Source organism: Rhinolophus sinicus, linkage group LG11 (genome assembly GCF_036562045.2).
Source record: "Rhinolophus sinicus isolate RSC01 linkage group LG11, ASM3656204v1, whole genome shotgun sequence".
NCBI lineage: Eukaryota > Metazoa > Chordata > Mammalia > Chiroptera > Rhinolophidae > Rhinolophus > Rhinolophus sinicus.
The window spans coordinates 7,147,784-7,165,689 of record NC_133760.1 but is presented as its reverse complement, the minus strand read 5'-3'; the positions used below and the strand labels follow the sequence as shown (position 1 = coordinate 7,165,689).

At 52.4% G+C, this 17,906-nt stretch overlaps 1 protein-coding gene across 2 annotated transcripts in view; it reads left to right on the top strand.

The window, feature by feature from the left end:
* The first annotated feature begins 135 nt into the window (after positions 1-135).
* The window catches only part of DHX34 (DExH-box helicase 34), a 27,433-nt gene continuing 9,662 nt past the window's right edge, over positions 136-17,906 (top strand). Inside the window, exons 1-11 of one of the 2 annotated variants that reach the window (XM_019752640.2) lie at positions 143-254; positions 2,259-2,452; positions 3,419-4,421; positions 6,788-7,099; positions 9,163-9,417; positions 10,738-10,840; positions 11,728-11,945; positions 14,214-14,388; positions 16,299-16,492; positions 17,093-17,437; positions 17,658-17,831. In XM_019752640.2, the coding sequence (XP_019608199.2) occupies positions 3,714-4,421; positions 6,788-7,099; positions 9,163-9,417; positions 10,738-10,840; positions 11,728-11,945; positions 14,214-14,388; positions 16,299-16,492; positions 17,093-17,437; positions 17,658-17,831 (2,484 nt within the window). In that variant the 5' untranslated portion in view covers positions 143-254; positions 2,259-2,452; positions 3,419-3,713. Of the gene's footprint in view, positions 255-2,258; positions 2,453-3,418; positions 4,422-6,787; positions 7,100-9,162; positions 9,418-10,737; positions 10,841-11,727; positions 11,946-14,213; positions 14,389-16,298; positions 16,493-17,092; positions 17,438-17,657; positions 17,832-17,906 lie in introns of both variants that reach the window. The other variant, XM_019752638.2, reaches the window with a different exon arrangement.

Here is a 17,906-nt window from a genome sequence, read left to right as displayed (position 1 = left end):
CTTCGCCGCAGCACCTCCATCAATCCCTAGAGGGCGCGGTGTCACCCAAGGCTAAGGCCGAAAAGAGGCGGGGCCGGAGCGATCGCAGGAGCAGGCGCAGAGTGGGACTTGGGCGTTCGAAGCTGCCCATTGGCTTCTCTGTCTAAGGTGGGGCGGGGCCGAGCCGTGAAGATGGCGTGCGCAGGCGCAGGAAGAGCTTCGCGCCTGTGAGGAGCTGGAGACCGGAAGTTGAAGCTTTCGCGGCCGTTAATAAGGTGAGGGGGCGGGGCGGCTGCGTGTGTCTGTGGTTCCGCAGCTGGAGTTGGAGTGGGTCTGGGCTAGCTTGGGAGCGAGCTATGGGGTGGAGGGAGATCCCGAGATCAGGAAATGTATTGGAAGAGGCCGAGGGGCCGGGAAACGGACAGAGATGGAGCCTGAGCGTTTCTGAGAGAAGCTGGGGGACAGAGAGGCCCGAGAAATGGAGGCACGAAAAGAAGCTGCGACAAACTGAGGGACCGAGAGACTAGGAGGTTGAGAGAGGAGCAAAGCCGAAAACTGGAGAGGTCGAGGGCAAGGAGCTGATGGGTTCCACCGAGAGAGGCTTACAGAGACTGAGAGAGAAATGTGATCGCACCGGGAACTTGGGAGATGGAGGGAAACGTGGAAAGATCAGAATGGAAGCTAGGGAACAAAAATAGACCGAAGAGGAGGACAGTGTAAATGGAGGAGCGAGAGATTGTATCGTGGGGAGAAACCAATAGATATGGAAAGGCGGAGACAATGAGATAGCGTGAGCCCGACAAAAGCTGACATGGGCGGATGGAGAGAAGGGATTGAGGGAAAGAGATTCGGAGAGAAAGCAGGAGATGAGAACGGGAGTGAGATGGGAAGTGGGAGATAAAGGCAGGCACGTGGACTAATCCTCAGTGTTTAAATGGAGGAATAAAGCCAGCCACTGGAGAATCACATTGAAAAATGGAGAAAGAGGAGTAAAGGAAGCCAGAATCCCGAGATTTGAATTCCTCAACTGCCATTTAAACTACTTACTTAACCTCTGTGGCTCAGTAAAATAGTGATAATAGCACCTTCTTAAGGTTGTGAGAAAAGTATATGTGTGTGTAGGTATGTATATGTGTGCGTCTAAGCAGATGAGTGACGTACAGTAGTACTCCATACAAGTGTAAGCACTAAGTAAATGGTAGCTATTGTTAAAGCTTCAAACAACTGTGAGACACAATTTTAAATAGAGAAATGGAGTGAGATGAAGAGAGTGATGGAGAGAGAACTGGAGAGAGACAAAAATGGAGAGGCAGAAAAAAAGATTGAGGCCGAAAATGAGAGGCAAATGGAGTATTGGAGAGCATCAAATGGAGAAAGACAGTTGGACTTACAGAAAAAAAATCAGACTGAAAAATAGAAACAGTGGGAGAATATCAGATAAATGAAGTGAGGTAGGACCAGACTAGGAACGGGAACAGAGATGCAGGTGGTGAGCAAGATGGACTGAAAACAACAAGACACTGAAACCGTAAGATGGAGAGAGCCAGAGAGGAGAGAAATAGGGACGCAAAGAAAACCTCTAAAAGCCACAAGTATAGGAAAATGAAACCAAGAGATAGAGACACAGTGATAGAGAACCTAATAGATCCAGAAAATCTAAAAGGTAGCTTAAATGAGGAGACCCTTGAGAGCCATGGGGATGCTGAGTTGGGCCCACGTGCCTGCATAGGCAGTTTAAAGTCTGAGAAGAATGCTCTTCATTTCATTCCGAGAACCACTGGTTCAGTATCACAGTAGCCCTTCAAGGCCCTTTCCTCTTACCTCCTTCCTAGAATAGGAATTCCCTCTGAAGCTGCTCTGGCATCACCTAGTCCTGGTGTTTAATAAGTGATGTGCACTCCCCAAGGCTCCTGCTTCTCTGCCAGTTCACAAATTCCTCCTCAGTTGAAACCTGTATCTGGCTCTAATAACTCTCAAGGTTGCCCTGAGTTCCCCCTGAGACCTCAGAGACCCAGTCTCTGAACTCCTCCAGGAAGTCCCTTGAGAGACTGAAGGCAGAGTAGGGGAAAGCATTGCTCATACCATTATGAAGGCGAATTGTGGCCCTTTGGGTGCAATTTCTTTCCAGGTTATGCCCCTGGCTCTTCTCACTGTTTTGCCTGTGTTAGTCATCATTGGGAGAAAGCACTGGACTTGAATACTAGTTATTTGGCTTCTCTGTACCAGGCTAGGTGATAACGTTGCCATGTTTTGTGATGGACACTGTCTGCATTTTATAGATGAAGAACACAGCCTCAAAGAAGTTAATTTGCCAGTGGTCACAGATCTAGTGAATGGTGAAGCCGAGGTTCAAACCCAGATCTGCCTGACACCAAAGCCTTTACCATGGAAGGCTCTGAACCCTTTTAAGATCATAAACCCCTTTAAGAATCTAAGTGATGGACTTCCCCTCCAGAAAATTGCACATATGAGGGTATGTATGCTCTTTATTAGGTAGGACTTAACGCAGCTGAGCGTCAGAAACCCAACTTTAAGCAAAAAGAGATTTTCTTATGTAGCTGGGAAGGGGTGCGTCGGAGGACACTAAGCCTCAAGCACTAGGTAATATTGCCAAGCTTCACCCCCTCCCTCATCCACTTCTTTCTTTATTTCCTTTCAGTGGCTGAGTGGCCATCCTTGTGTATGCTTTACTGTGCCCACGTGCAGGCTTTTCTCTAGGATAAATATCTAGGAAAGACTATCATCTTCAGGAGCTACTACAACCAGCTCTGGGTTTATATCATCCTTGCCCAGCCACAGTAGATAAAGTGAGAGCTTTTCCCTCCTAGTAACCCAGTAAATCGAGGTAAAGGCCCTCATTGGCCCTCCTTTGGTCATGTGTCCACCCCTCAGACCAGTCACTGATTCAGAGGAGAGTAGGGTACCATGATTGGCTAGGCCGTTGTCACTTGCCCAGCCAATAGGGGCTCTCTGACTTAAAGGCCACCAGAACCGTGTGGAGTCCAGGAAGGGCTGCTCTCTGAAGGAAGGTGCCTAGTATTATCAGGAAAAGAAGGATGGAATGTGCCAGGCAGGCAAGAGCAATACATAGCATAATGCAACACTTGCAAAATTATGCACTTCGTTTCAAAGGGTTCCCAGGTGTCCTGAAGCTCAGCTGACCCCAGGTTAGGAACCCTTGGCTTACTCTTCATTATACCACACCTCTCTCGTGTTTTTGGTCAGCAAAGACTCACATAGCCCCCAGCGCTTCCTTTATCACAGCCCCAATCACTGGATTGTCAGTCTGATGACATGTCTGTCTCTTGCATGTGACCGTGACCATCTGTGGGATCTCAGGGTGATCTTATTCATGACTATCCCTTAGTCCATTGCTTCTGAAACAGCAGGCTTTCAGTAAATGTTTCTAAAGATGAATGAGTTTCTTCTCTCCCTCAAGCATTCAGGGCCTGAAAATCCAGGGTGAACTGTGTATATCCCAGAGATCACTGCAGGAGTTATGAAGTGCCCTGTGTGCCACCAGCTTGGCCCAGGCCCCTGACTACTTACTCTGCTGTCGCCTGTGGTGATCCTGTGCCATCCATGAGGAGGAAAATCAGCTCTTTGAAGAGAAAGTGGTTCCTTATTGCAATCACTGGTGTCTTACCGCAGGAGGTGGGGAATGGATGAGAATGTTTGGTCCAGGTGGTCAGAAGTGAGGCCAGTTTTGTGACAGTGCTGTGATTAAGTACAACATGCCTCCTCCTTCCAGAACAAGGGAGGTCAGGGATCACCGGGACCGCCACTGGGCGCCCGGTGAGGAGGAGGCCCCAGAGAAATGGGACTGGAATTGTTCAGAGACGCGGCGTCTCTTCGAGGATGCCTTCTTCCGTGATGAAGATTACATCCGCCAGGGTTCTGAGGAGTGCCAGAGGTTCTGGACCTTCTTTGAACGTTTACAGAGATTCCAGAATCTCAAGACCACCAGGAAGGAGGAGAAAGAACCTGGCCATCCCGAGCCCAGCATCCCAGCACTGGCCGACTTACCTCGAACTTACGACCCACGTTACCGCATCAACCTCTCTGTCCTTGGCCCTGACACTCGGGGCTCTCGGGCGCCGGGCAGGCACCTGCCGCGGGAGAGAGTGTCCGAGTTCCGCCAAGCCCTGTTGCACTACCTGGACTTTGGCCAGAAGCAGGCCTTTGGGCGGCTGGCCAAACTGCAGCGTGAGCGGGCGGCGCTTCCCATCGCCCAGTACGGGCACCGCATCCTGAAGACGCTGAAGGAGCACCAGGTGGTGGTGGTGGCGGGTGATACAGGCTGCGGCAAGTCCACTCAGGTGCCCCAGTACCTGTTGGCCGCAGGCTTCAGTCACGTGGCATGCACCCAGCCCCGGCGAATCGCCTGCATCTCACTGGCCAAGCGCGTCGGCTTTGAGAGCCTCAGTCAGTATGGCGCACAGGTGAGTGGGGACTAACAGGATTCTGGCTTTTCTCACGTGACCTTGAGCAATAATTTGCTTGCCCTTGACAATATTAATAAGTTACAAAAGCTCTTCTTACCCTTTGACCCAGTGGTGATTCTTCTAGAAATGTATCTACCGATTGGCCTCGGTATGGTCCAAAGGTAGAGGCACTAACAGTACCCGGTAAGGCATGCCTCGTTTTATTGCTCTTCACAGATGTCGCCGTTTTTGGCAAATTGAAAGCAAGACCCTCCACTAGCAAAAAAGATTATAATTCGCTTTATTGCAATACTTGCTTCATTGCAGTGGTCTGGAACCGAACCCGCGATATCTCTGAGGTCTGCCTGTATAGCACTTTAACAGTAAAAAAATTGGAAAAGTCCTAAAAATTCATCAATTTTGTTTTTCTAGGCAGCCATAAAAAAAGAATGAGGACACTTCCTTACTAATGGTTTCTAGGGTTCTAATCCTGGCTCTCCTATTTAAAAAATTTGTTATTTAAGTTAGAATACTCTTCAACACAGAAGAACGCACGTCATAAATACAGAGGGTGCAAAAGAAATGTATACACGTTTTAAGAAAGGAAAACTGTATTAAAATTGTAATACTCAATATATACCGATAACAAAAGATGAATACAAGTCATGTTTGAGTTCTGCAATTACAAGAGGTGCTCAAAGTGGTTCCCATCAGAGTCCAGACACTTCTGATTACGGCAAACTACTGCTTGAGCAATGCTGACCAAAGTGTCCACTTGTATACGTTTTTTTGGCACCTCTGGTATATAGCTCTGTGACTTTTCACAAGTTGAATATATTTGGGTAACTAGCACCCAGATAAAAAAATCAACCTTACCAGCACCCCAGAAATCCTCTTGTTTCCCCTTCTAGTTACTATCTTGAGGCCCTCAGGGTCATCACTATTCTTAGTGATAAATTATCACTTTTGTGCTAGATTATCACACCTGAGTGAATGATAGAATCTCAGATTATTTTTGCCTCTTTCTCTGTGTATAAATGGAATCAAAAAGTCAGTTCTCTTTTGGGCCAGGCCTCTGTTGCTCAATATTAGTTTTGTGAGATCACCTACTCTGTAGCCTATAGGCGTGCTCCGTGCATTCACAGTGCTGTGTGGTATTCCATTGTGAGGCACCGCATGTATCGGAATTTGGGGGATTTCCGGTTTTAGGCTCTTGTGAACGGTATTGCGCTAAACATTCTATAACATGCCTTTGGGTGTCTTTTGGTACATATTTTAGTTGAGTATATATCTGGGAGTGGGATTGCTGGGTCATCAGATCTGCATATATGTTTAGCTTTCGTAGATACTGCCAAACCATTTTGCAAAGCTGTCATACCCATTTACACACCTACCAGCGGTATGTTCCACATCGTCACCAGCGCTTGCCATTATCAAACTTTTTCATTTTTGCTTTTCCAGTGGTGGTATCATTTTAATTTGCATTTCCCTGATGACTAAGGACGTTGAGCACCGTTTCCCGTATTTATTGGCCATTTGGAGATCCTGTTTTTGAAATGTCTGCTCATGCCTTTTTTCCACTTGTCTTTGGCATTGTCTGTCTTTTCTTCTTGATTTATAGGTCTTTTTCAATTCTGGATAAGAGTCCTTTGTAGGATTTATGTATTGCAAATCTTGTCTCCTACTGTGTGAATTGCCTTTCATTTTCTGAATGGTGTCTTTTGATGATGGTATCTTTTCATTGAAATATAATCCAGTCTGTGATTTTCCTTTTATGCTTGCCACACTGGGTTCTGCTTAAGAAGTCTTTCCCCACTTTAAGGTTGTGAAGATGTTCCATGTATTTTTCTAAAAACTTTTACATTTAGAACTAGAACTCCTCTGCAGTCGCACGCGTGCACGTGTGATGTGAGGTACTTTTTAGCTGTGTTGCCTGGTTGACTGACGTCAGTTTCCCCATCTGTGAAGTGAGAATAAGAATCATTCTTACAGCCTGTGGTGGCTGTGGGAATGAAATGAGTTGATATATATGCTCATAAACCATTTAGAATAGTTGGTGGCGCATAGTGAGGACTCTAAGACAGGCTAATTATTAGTACTATTATTAATTAATGTCATTTACCAGGCTCTGTGCCAAATACTTTATGTGCATTAGCATGTATAATTCTCACAGCGTCTGGGAGAAAAAACAAATGTCTCCGAGGGATGGAACTGCTTGCCCAAAGTCAGCGACACTTGAGTAGCAGAAGTGGGATTCGAACCCAATTCTGTTGGCCTCCAGAGTCTGATGTGGGGGCCTCTGCTCAGTTTTCAGTTTGGGCCAGGTGAGGGGCTGGTGTCCCGACCCAGGGTCCTCTCCTGACTACCCTCCTCCACGCACCCAGGTCGGCTACCAGATCCGCTTTGAGAGCACGCGTTCGGCAGCCACCAAGATTGTGTTCCTGACAGTGGGCTTGCTCTTGAGGCAAATCCAGCGAGAGCCCAGCCTGCCCCAGTACCAGGTCCTGATCGTGGATGAAGTGCACGAGCGGCACCTGCACAATGACTTCCTCCTGGGCATTCTCCGGAGCCTGCTGCCCCAGCGGCCTGACCTCAAGGTCATCCTCATGTCAGCCACCATCAACATCTCGCTCTTCTCCAGCTACTTCGGCAGTGCCCCTGTGGTGCAGGTGCCCGGGAGGCTGTTCCCCATCACGGTCAGTTCCCCCACTTCCCGTGCTCTGCCTGGCCCTGGGCCAAATGCGGACGTGTCCCATCTCTGCTCTGGGGCTCTGTTTCCCATCCCTTCCATCAATAAGGATATTCTCTCTCTCTCTGTCTTTTTTAAAGCTGCTGTTTTCTGAGCATTTACAGTATGGCAGGAAGAGTGCTAAGTGCTTATTAGAGGAGACCCCACAATGTAAAGGCTCAAATAACATAGAAGTTTATTTCTCTAACAGACCGGCTGGTCCAGGCTGATGGGCAGCTCAGTTCCACGTGGTCATTCGGGGACCTAGGCTCTTCCTTTCTCATTGCTCTGCCATCTCATTGGGCAGGGTTTCTCAAACTCAGCATTGTTCACCTTTTGGGCTGGATAATTATTAGTTGTGGGGCTGTCCTGTGCGCTGGGGGATGTTTAGCAGTGTCCCTGGCTTCTACCACTAGCAGCCAATAACATTCCCCTCCCCCCTGCTGTGACAACCGAATCTTGCTCCAGATATTGCCCCGTGGGGGCAGCACCACGCCCGGAAAGGACCACTGTCCTGGGACATCATCCTGGGCTGTACAACCATAACTTGTGGGAAGAGGGGAGGAGCCACAGTTCAGGGAACGTCCAATTTGTTTTTAAGTTTGACATGACCTTTCAGTTGCTTCCATTCTCTCCGAGCCCCACCTGGCTACAAGGGAGGCTGGTGACATTGCTCTCTAGGTGACTGTGTGCCAGGGAAGAAAAGAGCAGACTTTCTGGGGACCACACCATTCGACATATCCGATCTCATCCCCTTCTCACAGCAGTACTGGGGGTGGGCCTGACTGCACCATGTGTCATTACACATCCCTCCCCCCAGGTACGTCTATTGCTGAAGAAGCTGAAATCAAGAGACAGGCCTTTCAGGTGGGACAAAGGGAGTTTGGTATTCATCAGAAATCATGTTTTTTAGGTTCTCTTACAATTTGCTCTACCCAGACTAGGCAGAGATCCTTTTTAGCTTCCCAGCTCTTCAGTTTTCCCAGCAATTTGTATCCTGAACTTTCCCTCAGTTTCTTGACTTGCTTTCTCTGGCTTGCATATAGTTTTGTCCATAATATTGGTGATGATCACAGCTAATATTTATTGAGTGTATACTGTATGCTCCACAATTAACATACATGAGCTCATGTGCGTCCCTCTCCACGACCTCAGTAGTTCGGTGCCAGGAATTACAAGCCATGAGGGTAAAAGTGAAGCTCAGAGATGTGAAATCACTTGTTCACAGGACAACTCAGAAGTGGCAGAGCCAGGACTCGAGTCCTGCTCACAGACAGACAGACCCTGTGCCAGACATCTTCTGTTTGTCCTTACAGATCCGCATTTCCTTTTGCCCACCTTCCTGTCTGCCCCAGGAGGTGGACCTGTACGGATGGCACTAATGGACCCCCTTCCCTCTGGCTTCCAGGTGTTTCCACTGCACAGTGAGCCAAGGAGAGTCAGCTCCCTACCTCGAGGTCTCTAGTAGGCTGTGTCTCTCAACCGAAGTCACAGCTCCTTTCAACATGGCTCTCTTCACACAATGCTGTTCTTTATGGTTTTGATGCCCACCTTTCAAACACGAAAGAATGCACACATCCTGTGTATAGCGCAATTGATTTTCACAAATTAAATACCTGTATGCAGCCAGCACCCAGATTAAAAAACATCAAACCTTTCCAGCACCCGAGAAGCCTTCCAGTTACCTTAATACTTTGTCCTTTTTTAAAAAATAATTAATGTTTTTTTGTCTAGTTGTGGAGGGTGCAGCTCAGGTCCAAGCCCATTTGCCGTTTTCAGTCTGAGTTGCAGGAGGCGCAGCCCACCGTCCCATGTGGGAATCGAACCAGCAACCCTGCTATTGAGAGCTCACGCTCTAACCCACTGAGCCATCCAGCTGCCCCAATACTTTGTCACTTTGTTATCCTGTTTGAGTGTGCTGTCTGCCTGCTGCCTGAGTCATGTCTCCTCTGTCAGCCTGTGGCCTCCCAGCCCTGTTGCCCTGAGCTGGAGTGACAGGGCGCGCTCCTGCCTGGGGCTGTCTCCTCACAGGTCGTGTACCAGCCGCAGGAGGCCGAGCCGACAACGTCCAAGTCGGAGAAGCTGGACCCGCGGCCCTTCCTCAGGGTGCTGGAGGCCATTGACACTAAGTACCCTCCCGAGGAGCGGGGTGACCTCCTCGTCTTCCTCAGCGGCATGGCCGAGATCAGCGCTGTGCTCGAGGCCGCCCAGACCTACGCCAGCCACACGCAGCGCTGGGTGGTGTTGCCACTGCACAGTGCCCTCTCTGTGGCCGACCAGGACAAGGTGTCACGTGCAGCCAGGCAGGGCGGGGAGGGAGCGGTCTAGCTGAGGGCCAGGGGAGGAGGTGGGGTCGGGGCGATGTGACCCCACAAATGCTGGCTGCACGGGGTGGGGAGTACGCCCGACTGAGCTTCCTGATGAGGGAGGAGGCCCTGGAGCTCAGCTTTGCAGGACTTTGAGCAGGATTTTGAGCAGGAGACAAGGGAGGAAGGCAGTTCAGGAAGCGGGCAGGGAGGCGTGTCCCACTGGTGTGTATGGAGCCCTTGCAGCAGCAGGTCTGAGCTCTGTACGGGGGACTCGTTGAGTCCTCACTGCAGCCCTGTCTGCCACGTCCTGCTGTCATCCACACTAAACAGATGCAGAAACCGAGCTAGGCACTTGTACAAAGCCATGTAAGTAGCAGAGCCAGTCTGTGGAACTTGGTAATTTGGCACCCAAGCCCATGCTCTTAACCAGAGGTTGGCAAACCTCTGGTTTTGTGGATGTAGTTTTAGGTTTTGTGGGCCATCTAGTCTCTGTCACAATGACTCAGCTCTACAGCAGGAAAGCCGCTGTAGACTGACCAGGTGAGGCTGTGTGCCATCACAGCTTGGTTGACAAAAACAGGTGGCAGGCTGGATTTGGCCTCCAGGCCAGAGTTGCTGACCCCACTCTTAGCCACTATGCTTGACTGTCTCTTTTGAGTCTGAGAGAAGGGCTTGTGCAAAGGGCCTGGGGTGAGAGAAAGACGGGGCAGCTGGGAAACGGCGTGCAGTGTGGCTGGGGTCTAGCATGTGAAGGGGAAGTCCGGAGAGATGAGCCGGGAGAAGAATGCAGGGTTAGACCACAGAGGGCCTGGGGGACCCAGTGTGTGCCTGCGTTTGTCTGGAGCACATGGGGAGCCCTGGGAAGGTTCTGAGCGAGGTGAGGCCAGTGCCAGTTTGTGCTTTAGCAGCTCCCTCTGCTGCATGTGAAGATGGACTGGAAGGGATAAGTCGAGGCCAGAGACCAAGGAGGAAATTGGAGCAGGGTCCGGGTGGGAAAGCAGGGGCCTGGACCAGGGCAGGGGCGGTGAGTTTGGGGAGGATGGTATGAAATCGAGAAATGATCAAGATGGTGAGGTGTGGCTGGGGGCAGGGGGGAGGACCCAGGACAGCCCAGGTTTCTGGCCCAGGTGACATGGTGAAGGATGAGCCATTTCCGAGATGGAGACTGGAGGACGACAGCGTTCAGTGGAAGGCGCTGAGACCATTTTAGACATATGGGTGTGAGGTGCTTGTGGGGCATCACAGGGGTCGGTAAGGGCCGAGTCAGTCTCTGACGTCACCCCCTCACTTTCCCCAGGTATTTGACGTGGCCCCCCCAGGAGTCCGGAAATGCATTCTCTCCACCAACATTGCCGAGACCTCTGTCACCATTGATGGGATCCGCTTTGTAGTAGATTCTGGTAAGGGCTGCTCCTCCAGCCACCCCAGGGACCTGGGGAGACGTGTGGGGTGTGGAGAGGTGCGGATACAGCAAGGGGACGCCCGGCCAGAGCAGGGAGCCGGCAGTTTAGGGCTGTGGAGCAGATGGGACAGGAGGGTTCCGTGTGCGGTTCTGTCTATTTTTGGGTATGTTTAAAATTCTCCATCATGAACAGACGGTACAGGGGGAGGGGAAACTGAGACACCAGGCAACGTCTCAGCTGGCAAATCTCTGCTCCCTCCCTGAGGCCCTGCTAACGGCAGTGCTTTGCCCCTGACTGCGAGATGCTGTGTTTGTGTTGCTGTTTACCGCCTGCCTCCCCTATTGAGCCCCACAAACTCAATAAATGTTAGCAGTCACCTTATAGTATTGAATCTGGGATGCCAGTGATGAGAAAACATTCCACAGTTTTATGTACCATGAAGAAAACTTTCACATGCTGTCTGTTAAACATGGACATGCCATTGATTCTTAAGGTACATCAGAGACAACACACTATGAAAACAGGTTGGTCTTAGAATTGATGAAATATGGTGTCTGTTCAGCCCTGTGAGACCAGAGACTTTGCTTTGTTTGCAGCTGTATCCTTAGTGCCGAGTACAGTGCCTGGCATAGTAGGTGCTTCATAATACTTGTCACATGACTGAACCAGTGAATAAGCAAAGCCTTGAGCAAATCAATGAAAGGATGTGTGAATGACATTCACAAAATGTCAGGGTTGGGCCCAGACTGACTGTCACTCAGTGTTAATGGAGTAAAGGAGTAAGTGAGGGTGTCAGTGAATGAAGGGCTGGGGAGGCGTGTGCAGGGCCGTGTGGCTGTTGCACACAGGTGCCCTTCCTCCCTGTTCCCCTCCTCCCCACCCAGGGAAGGTGAAGGAGATGAGCTACGACCCCCAGGCCAAACTGCAGCGGCTGCAGGAGTTCTGGATCAGTCAGGCCAGTGCTGAGCAGCGGAAGGGCCGGGCGGGCCGCACGGGCCCCGGCGTCTGCTTCCGCCTCTATGCCGAGTCCGACTACGATGCCTTCGCCCCCTATGCAGTCCCGGAGATCCGGAGGGTAGCCCTAGACGCACTGGTACTGCAGGTGAGGCCTGGGCAGGGAGGGGTGGGGATCCTGAGTGCTGGGGCATTTAGACAGGACCAATCCCGGTTCAGGGCAGGAAGGGCAGAGCTGGCCAGGCCACTACCAAATGTCGGATCCCACTCTCAGGGGATAGTTGTTTTCCAAATCCGCAGGGTCACAGGAACAACCTCGTGACTCAGTCATAGTGCTTTCAGCTGTAACAGAAAACCCGCCAAGAAGTGGCATTTAGAACCAGGGTTTCTGGATACATGTCATGGCTCATATCTCAGCAGTTAGTTTCTCTTAGATAGACCCATTCCCAGAACGGCCAACACAACAGAACTCTCATTCTCTGGTTGGCAGGCGTTTCCTTTATTCAGGGACCCAAACCCCTTCCCTCTTGTGGCTCCATCTTCCCCCCGGGGTCTGTTCATCATCTGTGCCGGCCAGCGAGGGGGAAGGAGCGTGGGAGATGGCTTTGCGGGCTCTGCGGGCCGGGTCCGCAGGGGTGTACTTCCCTTCCACCCACCCTGGCTGGAGCTCCTTCCAGGCCACACCTCGCTGCAGGGGTGGCTGGGAGTGTGTCTGCGCTCAGGACGAAGAGGGACGGGAAGGTTGGAGCGGTGGGTAGCTGCCACAGGCTCACAGGTGCATGAGTGGCGCAAACCAGCCCCTTCCTACGGGTGACACACTCTGATAATTTCTATTCGTTTGACTTCGTTTTTTAAAAATGCTGGTTGTGACCTACTTCATGGAGTTCCTGACCCACATAACCTGCTATTTGAAAAACACTGGCTTGAACAATAAGGAAAATGTACCGTTTCATATAATACGAAGCCTCGAGATAGAGAGGTTCCAGGCTTGGTTATCACCATGGATCAGTCATGTCATAAAGGACCTGGGCTTTTTCTATCTTCCCAACCTCAGTTTATCAGCAGCTCTCCTCATAATGATGAAGATAAAAAGTACTTACCTAGTGCTTGCTGTGGGCTAAAGCTCTGTATTAAGTGTTTTATGTATATAACTGTTTGATCCTCACAAAAACTCTATGGGGCAGGTCACCTTATCATTCCAATGTAAAGATGAGGAAACAGACGCACAGAGAGGTAAAATAACTTGATCCAGGTCACACAGCTGGCAAGTAGCAGAGCTGAGGCTCCGTCTGAGGCTGTCAGGCTCCAAGCCCACGTCATGAATGCCACCTGGCTCTGGCAGCCGTGGGCATCATCTCCTCCTTTACTATTCAGAGACAGGAGCAACAAGCTGCTCCTCATTGTGTGTCTTATTGAAAGGCCACGGGAACCTTTCCCGGAAGCCCCCTGGCTGATTTCCCAACCTATCTTGTCTGCAGAACTGGGTCATATGTGCCCACTCTGTGACCTGTAATTGTCCAGGGCTGTGGTGTCGCCAGACTGGATTGGAGTACTGATTCTTGGCCCCACACATACACTGGAATTACCTGGAGAGCTTCAAAAAAAATCTATGCCCTCTCTCCTGCCCAGAGCTTCTAATTTAAAGGTCTTTGGATGGGTATTGGGTGATCTCCCAGACAACATCAAGGTTTGGTGAGCAGGGAGGAAGGTGGAATGGCTGGTTGCCAAGTGGACAGCTAGAATGTCTGGTGGCCTCTAGATAAGGGCCACGCAAGCAGGTTACCTCGCTGGGAGACTTGGGCTGAGCACCCCCAGGCTGGCTCTCGGAGCCTTCCTCTGGCTCATGCAAGGCCCGGTGATGGGTACATGTTTCACTTCATTTTCCCTACCACCTGCTACCCCTCTGGCCTCTGAATTAATGGGAATTCTTTAGTCGAAAGTGAGAGAAACCCAGCTCAAACTCTTGTAAGCAGAAAAGGGGATTTTATGCATTTGTGTATCCATAATGGGAGTGGGAGGGAGGTCAAGCTTAGGAAAAATTAAGGATTTCTCCATCTGCAGTGGATGGGCTAATCTCCAGGCAATGGAAAAATAACCACAGCAGTTTTGGGCTTCCATCTTGGGTCCTCACAACCAGAGAGGATGCTGGAACTTTTCTCTGCCACCTCCAGTTTCCCAAGTCAGGGAAGGATTCTGATTGGCCCAGGTCAGGTCATGTGCCCGTTCCATGGTCACGGTCTGGTAAAAGAGGTGCTGGGCAGACAGAGAGACAGACGCTGGCCCTTCTCCCCTGCCTCTGTACTATGGCCGTGACAGGAGTTTTAAAGTGTCACCAGTTTGTGATCTCTCAGCCTTCTCACTGCTCCGCAGTGGCTTATGTGTCCCCCATTCTCAGGGAGTTTGGTTCTCATTCCAGATGAAGAGCATGAGTGTGGGAGACCCCCGAACCTTCCCTTTCATTGAGCCCCCACCACCTGCCAGCCTAGAAACAGCCATCCTTTACCTCCGGGACCAGGGGGCCCTGGACAGCTCAGAGGCCCTCACCCCCATTGGGTCACTGCTGGCCCAGCTGCCTGTGGACGTCGTGATTGGTGAGGGATGCCCCCTTGGGGTAATCACACGGGGCACTGGGTGGGTGGAGGGCACTGCTTGCTCTCCAAGTGACTCATGGGCTGGCCTGATCCTTCTCTGGGCCCTGTTCATTTATTCACAGGTCCTCGGTGCCAGGCACTGTTCTAGGTGCCAGGGATACAACAGTAAACAAACAGGCACCACTTTGCCCAATCTGTCCCCAGTTCCGCCCTGGCACGCATCTTGTGTTTCAGTCAAGGATTTCAAAACCTCTTCCTCTTACTGCGTCGTCCCTGTCACTTCTAAGGAACATGCTGACCCAGGCGTGTTCGACTTGCCTAATTCTCCTGACTCAAGAAGTTCTATCAGAAATCTACAGCTCACAGAATAGTCCCAGTGCAGCGCAATCACTCGCGGTACCATTTCCTAAGCACGTTGTGCAATAGAACCTTCTGCCTGTGTTAATATCATTCAAGTCCCCATCATTGCAGTAAACTGGAGCTTTGGTGTGGACAGGAGGTGGAGACCGCCACCTCTGAGGGTCTCCATGGCTGTGAAGTGGTTATTTCTGTTTGTTTTTGAAGGAAACAGGGCTAGAGCAAGGAAGATCAGGTTTGAGAAGAAAAAGAACATTCCGTGGGCATTTGTTGTATGCCAGTGAAAAGCTTTATGGACCTTATGTCATTTCATTCTCATATAGTGAGGGTAGGACCTCCACATACCCCTGTTGTACAGATGAGGAAACAGGCCCAGCTGCAGGGTGGGGGTGGAGAGCTATGCCCAAGGGCATGGAACAAGCGAGTGCCAGCGCCTGGGTTTGGTCTGGTGGCTGGTAAGTGTGTCAGGCACGTCATCTCTTGTGGGACAGGAATGAGTGACACTCACTTTCCAAATGAGGAAAGTGAGGCTCAGAGAAAGGATGTCACTCACTGTCCCCGGGTCATCTGGCGGGCAGAGCCAGGAGGTACTCCCCAGGCAGGCTGACACCGTCCGTCCCTGTGCCCTGCAGGGACAGATGAGTCAGGGACGGGTGAGTCAGTGCTGGGCGGTTCTGCGCCCCGATGACTCAGTCACCCGCCAATCGGGCACCCTGAGCCCTTCCCAGCGTGAAACAGCTCATCCTCACAGCAGGTGGACGCTGCCCTTACTGCCTTCATAGATGGGGAAACAGGCACAGAGGGTGGGGGGACTTGCCCGAGGTGATGGAGCTAAGGGGTCCGGAGACAGACTTGTTGTCCTGCCTCCTGCCTTCATCTTACGAGGCTAGATGTGTAACAGGAACTTTCCGGAAAAGCTGTTGTGGGGACACGTGAGGTTAGGCCGCTGACTGTGGGACAGGCTGGAAGGGCCTGAACTTCGGGAACTGGTGCTGCACCACGTGGTCCTACTGTTCCTGCTGTTTTCTTCCTTCTCTCTGCGTCCGTCCTGTTCTCCCTTCTTTCCCCTGCTCCTTCCCCCCCTTCCCCTCGCCCCCTCCTCTCCATCTTCCTCTGCCTCCACCTTAAACAGAGATGGCAGGAAGAGTCATCCTGAGATAGGCACAAAATTCAGTGCTTGCCGTGTGCCAGGCAGCCAAGTACAGACCCCATGGACGTCATGGTCTAGGGGGGGAGAGAGGCACGACCTTGGCAGGTTAACGTGAGTGCCAGGAAGGCGGGGAGGGGGTCCTGGGGGAGCTGGTTGTAAAGAGAAAAGCAGGGCACGTGGTGGCATTGCTGACAGGAGCAGCCAGCACTTACCAGTGCCCACCACATGCCCGAGGAGGCAGGGACTGTGCTTGTTTCCAAACTCCAGATGGGGAAACTGAGGCTTTGCCCAAGGTCACATGACCAGAAAGCACTGCATGTGGCTTGGAGTCTGGCTCTCAAGGCCCTCTGTGGCGGAGATGGAGGGAGAAGGGCGGGCAAGCTCAGCTTGGTGCCCCCCCCAGGGAAGATGCTCATCCTGGGCTCCATGTTCCACCTGGCGGAGCCCGTGCTCACCGTGGCCGCCGCCCTCAGTGTCCAGTCACCCTTCACCCGCAGCGCCCAGAACAACCTGGAGTGTGCAGCAGCTCGGCGGCCCCTGGAGAGTGACCAGGGTGACCCCTTCACGCTCTTCAATGTCTTCAATACCTGGGTGCAGGTGAGGCCGGTGGCAGGGCCCCCCACTCCTGTCTGGCTGGAAGACCTCGTTTCCACCATTCATGGGACCAACATGTGCAGACACCCAGGCGTGAGGGGGAGCCTGGGGTTTCTAAAGAACCGATTGAAACCAGTGCCATCTGGAGAAAGCCCGGACTCCTAGGGTGGCATCTGTACATCCAACACGTTCCCTGAGCCCCTAGCTCGGGCCTGGCCCTGCACTGGGCAGAGCTGGGGCCCCAGTGGTGATCAAAACCACCTGCCCTGTGCTCCTGGGGCTCCCAGTCCGGTGCAGGAGACCCGTCCCTAGACAGTGACCCCCCAGAACGGGCTGTGATGGGGAATCCAAAGGGCTGAGAGAGCCCGGAGGGGGCTCTGACCGAGTGTGGTCCGGGAGGGCTTCCTGTCGGGGGAGCAGTGGGGCTGAGACCTGAAGAAGGAAGAAAGCAGGTGACGCAGGGCTGACAGGTCGCCCCCTGCCTTGCATCCTCCCCGTGGCTGGTGTTCGGCCTGTGGGGGGGGGTAGCGGGGGTGGTGTGTTAGCCCCACCCCTCCCCCCGCTGGCAGGATTCTGACACCTGCTGTCTGTCCCTCCACCCAGGTGAAATCTGAACGGAGCAGAAACTCACGCAAGTGGTGCCGCCGCCGGGGTATAGAGGAGCATCGTCTGTACGAGATGGCCAACCTGCGGCGCCAGTTCAAGGAGCTGCTGGAGGACCATGGGCTGCTGGCTGGGGCCCAGGCCCCAAAGCCGGGGGACAGCTACAGTCGGCTGCAGCAGCGCCGGGAGCGCCGGGCCCTGTACCAGCTGAAGCGCCAGCACGAGGAGGGCGGGGGGCGCAGGCGCAAGGTGCTGTGTCTGCAGGAGGACCAGGATGGCTGCTCCAGCGATGAGGACCGGGGTGGCACAGCCTCCCGGGGGGCTGGCGACAATGTGGACATCCAGGTGGGGCGCCATGCGGCTGATGCTTAGGGGGCAGGGCTGGAGTTCACCAGAGTGGGGACATGGCCTGCCCTGGGGGTTTGAGGGGACACAGCCCTGCCTCACCTCGAGAGACAGGATTCCGTGGGTGGACAGGACCTGGCCCCAGAGTCTACAGAACCCCTTGGGTCCACGTATGCTAGTACAAGTCTCTAGGGACCCCACCTTCCCCTGTTCCCACCAGGATGTGAAGTTTAAGCTGCGGCACAACCTGGAGCAGCTGCAGGCGGCCGCCAGCTCGGCCCAGGCCCTGACCCGGGGCCAGATGGCCCTGCTCAAGCTCGTGCTGGGCCGGGGCCTCTACCCGCAGCTCGCCATCCCGGACCTGTTCAACAGCGGCCGCAAGGACTCGGACCAGGTGGGCCTGCTTCCTGCCCCCATTGCCTGTGTGTGGTCATTCCACACAGCTTCCGGCGCCTGCTCTGTGCTGGGG